The sequence below is a fragment of the Fulmarus glacialis genome, unplaced genomic scaffold (genome assembly GCF_000690835.1).
Source record: "Fulmarus glacialis isolate BGI_N327 unplaced genomic scaffold, ASM69083v1 scaffold20738, whole genome shotgun sequence".
Taxonomy (NCBI): domain Eukaryota; kingdom Metazoa; phylum Chordata; class Aves; order Procellariiformes; family Procellariidae; genus Fulmarus; species Fulmarus glacialis.
In genome coordinates, this window is record NW_009227848.1 from 8,514 (window position 1) to 10,655 (window position 2,142).

Here is a 2,142-nt window from a genome sequence, read left to right on the forward strand (position 1 = left end):
TGAAGTATCGTTAAGGAAGGGAGTTAAATTTTGGTCAGCATTGACTGGATGGTGAACTTGAATGAAGATCTCCTCCTTTACAGTATCTGCTGGCAGTAACCTGGAAGTGTTCAGGCTTCAAAACACCTTTTGTGGATTCTAAGCAGAATATTTATTAGCCTTGTGCTGCTACTTCATTTTTTTTCCAGGTCTCAAATACAGTGGTGAATATTGAGCAATTTTTTTTTATATTTTGGGGAGAAGGATGAAATTGGAGAAAGTTTGCACAAATGTAGTAGCAAATGCTAAGGTGTTCTTTTTTGTGGTTGCAGCCTGCTTCCCAGAGGATAATGCCAGCGCTGTTCTACTGATTTAGTTGTTGGTCTCCATATATAACCAGCCCATGATGACAGAGGAAATTTTCGCTGTATCTTTGATACGTTCTTCTAGAGTCTGCTTGTAAATCGTAGTGGTTTGGGTCATTGCTATGAGCAATAATGACTTCAGGGACTTGGCTGAGGAAACACTCATTACTAGCTGAATGTGACAAGTAATGAAGCCTTTCCATCTTCAGTGTTCTATCTACCTTAGACTAGTGCAGTTTTTGATAGTGTCACAGGCACCCATTTTCTCCTTCAGTGACCTGTCAGTCAGAGTTCTACTAATGGAATTTTATAGAGACTAATGTGTTCCCATTTAAAAATATTTATCAGTATAAAAATATGGAATGAGATTAAGTACTCTAAATGATAACGTCTGCTTTAAGCCCTGTCCTGCTTAAGATACTTTGACCATCTGTAAAATTCTGCAGCTACCAGTCCTGGATAACTTGCTGCATGCAAAGAGGTACTGGATTTTGTAATGGTACTCTCTACAATAAACTATTTTTCTGTGATATTCTGATATTGATATTTGGGGAGGTGATAAGGTTGTTTTCCTGGTTGTGAAGCATTGGACACATGGGAATTACATTCTTCTTTTGTTGCAGATCACAGAGGCCTTGTTAAAGGAAAGAGATAAACAAGCAAAATGGAATGGGATCCCCTTACTGTTGCAAAAGCTGTATGAACATAGCCATCCAAACAGCGATTTCTCCCAGTGCCAAAGCATCTTAAAGGTATTGCCTACACTGTTCTTCCTGAAAGCTAGGGCTTATTTTGTTGTTGCTTTCTTTAAAGTCTACAGTGATCATATTTAACTAGTTTTTGAAACTTTGTATGATAGTATCTGTGCATTGGCTGGTAGATAAGAGCTGGGAATGCATGTAATTGATTAGTCAGTAGATCGCACAGATAGTCAGTTCTATTTATACTGATGAACAGTTTTCTTTTTGAACTTTTTTTTTTTTTTTTTTACTGCATGCAGGAAATTTCTCCACTTCTTTCAATGGAAGCCATGGCATTTGTTACAGAAGATAGAAAAGCTGCTCAAGAGTCCACTTTCCCAAATACATACACATTTGACTTATTTGGAGGAGTTGATGTAAGTGTGTTTTTTCAATGATATCAAAAGATTTCTGCATGATGGTCATACCACTGAGAAATCTGTGGGTCTTTGAGAGCTTTGAAGCTTCTAAATGCAAGCTACAGAATGACTTTGCCAATTTGATGTTAAGCATTAGATTTGTGCCCATTTCTGTTAATCAAAATGTGAAAAGGGTGTATTTTCTGAGGTATTACATCATCAAAAGTGAGGTGCTTTTTCTTATATGATATAGAAGACCTGGCTGTTTCTTCAGGTAGTCTGTTTTTAACTTAAAAAAGGTGAGACCTCTAAGTTCTCAATGAAAACAGTTTCAAATGATTTCTAGTTGTGAAATTAAATACTACAGTTGATACTAGAGCACTGAGAATTTCACTTACCACTGAAGGATATCTGGCGGTTTTTTAAGCACACTGGGGCGCTCGCTTAGCCAGGTTGTCTATGTTTATTGCTGGCATGCAATGCAGACTACTTCATCTATGGAAAAGTTTTTAAACAGAACTGCAAGGTTTCTGTAGACATTCTGGCAATTCATCTTTTTGTTTATTTGTTTTAATTCTACATTACACAAATACCCAAGTTTGCTCAATTTTATGATGACAGACTCTGGGATCTTAGCTTTCATTAGAAAAGTATGATTTGTATTTTCCAGTGAACTAATTGACACTTTCTTCCCCCCCC

The 2,142-nt window shown here is 36.9% G+C and overlaps 1 protein-coding gene across 1 annotated transcript in view; it reads left to right on the forward strand.

Moving 5' to 3' along the window:
* Positions 1–967: 967 nt before the first annotated feature.
* Positions 968–2,142, forward strand: part of TRPC4AP (transient receptor potential cation channel, subfamily C, member 4 associated protein) — a gene marked incomplete at its 5' end in the record, with an annotated part of 27,115 nt that continues 25,940 nt past the window's right edge. Inside the window, 2 exons of the mRNA XM_009583296.1 lie at positions 968–1,096; positions 1,345–1,461. Coding sequence (XP_009581591.1) covers positions 968–1,096; positions 1,345–1,461 — 246 coding nt within the window. The remainder of the gene's footprint in view (positions 1,097–1,344; positions 1,462–2,142) is intronic.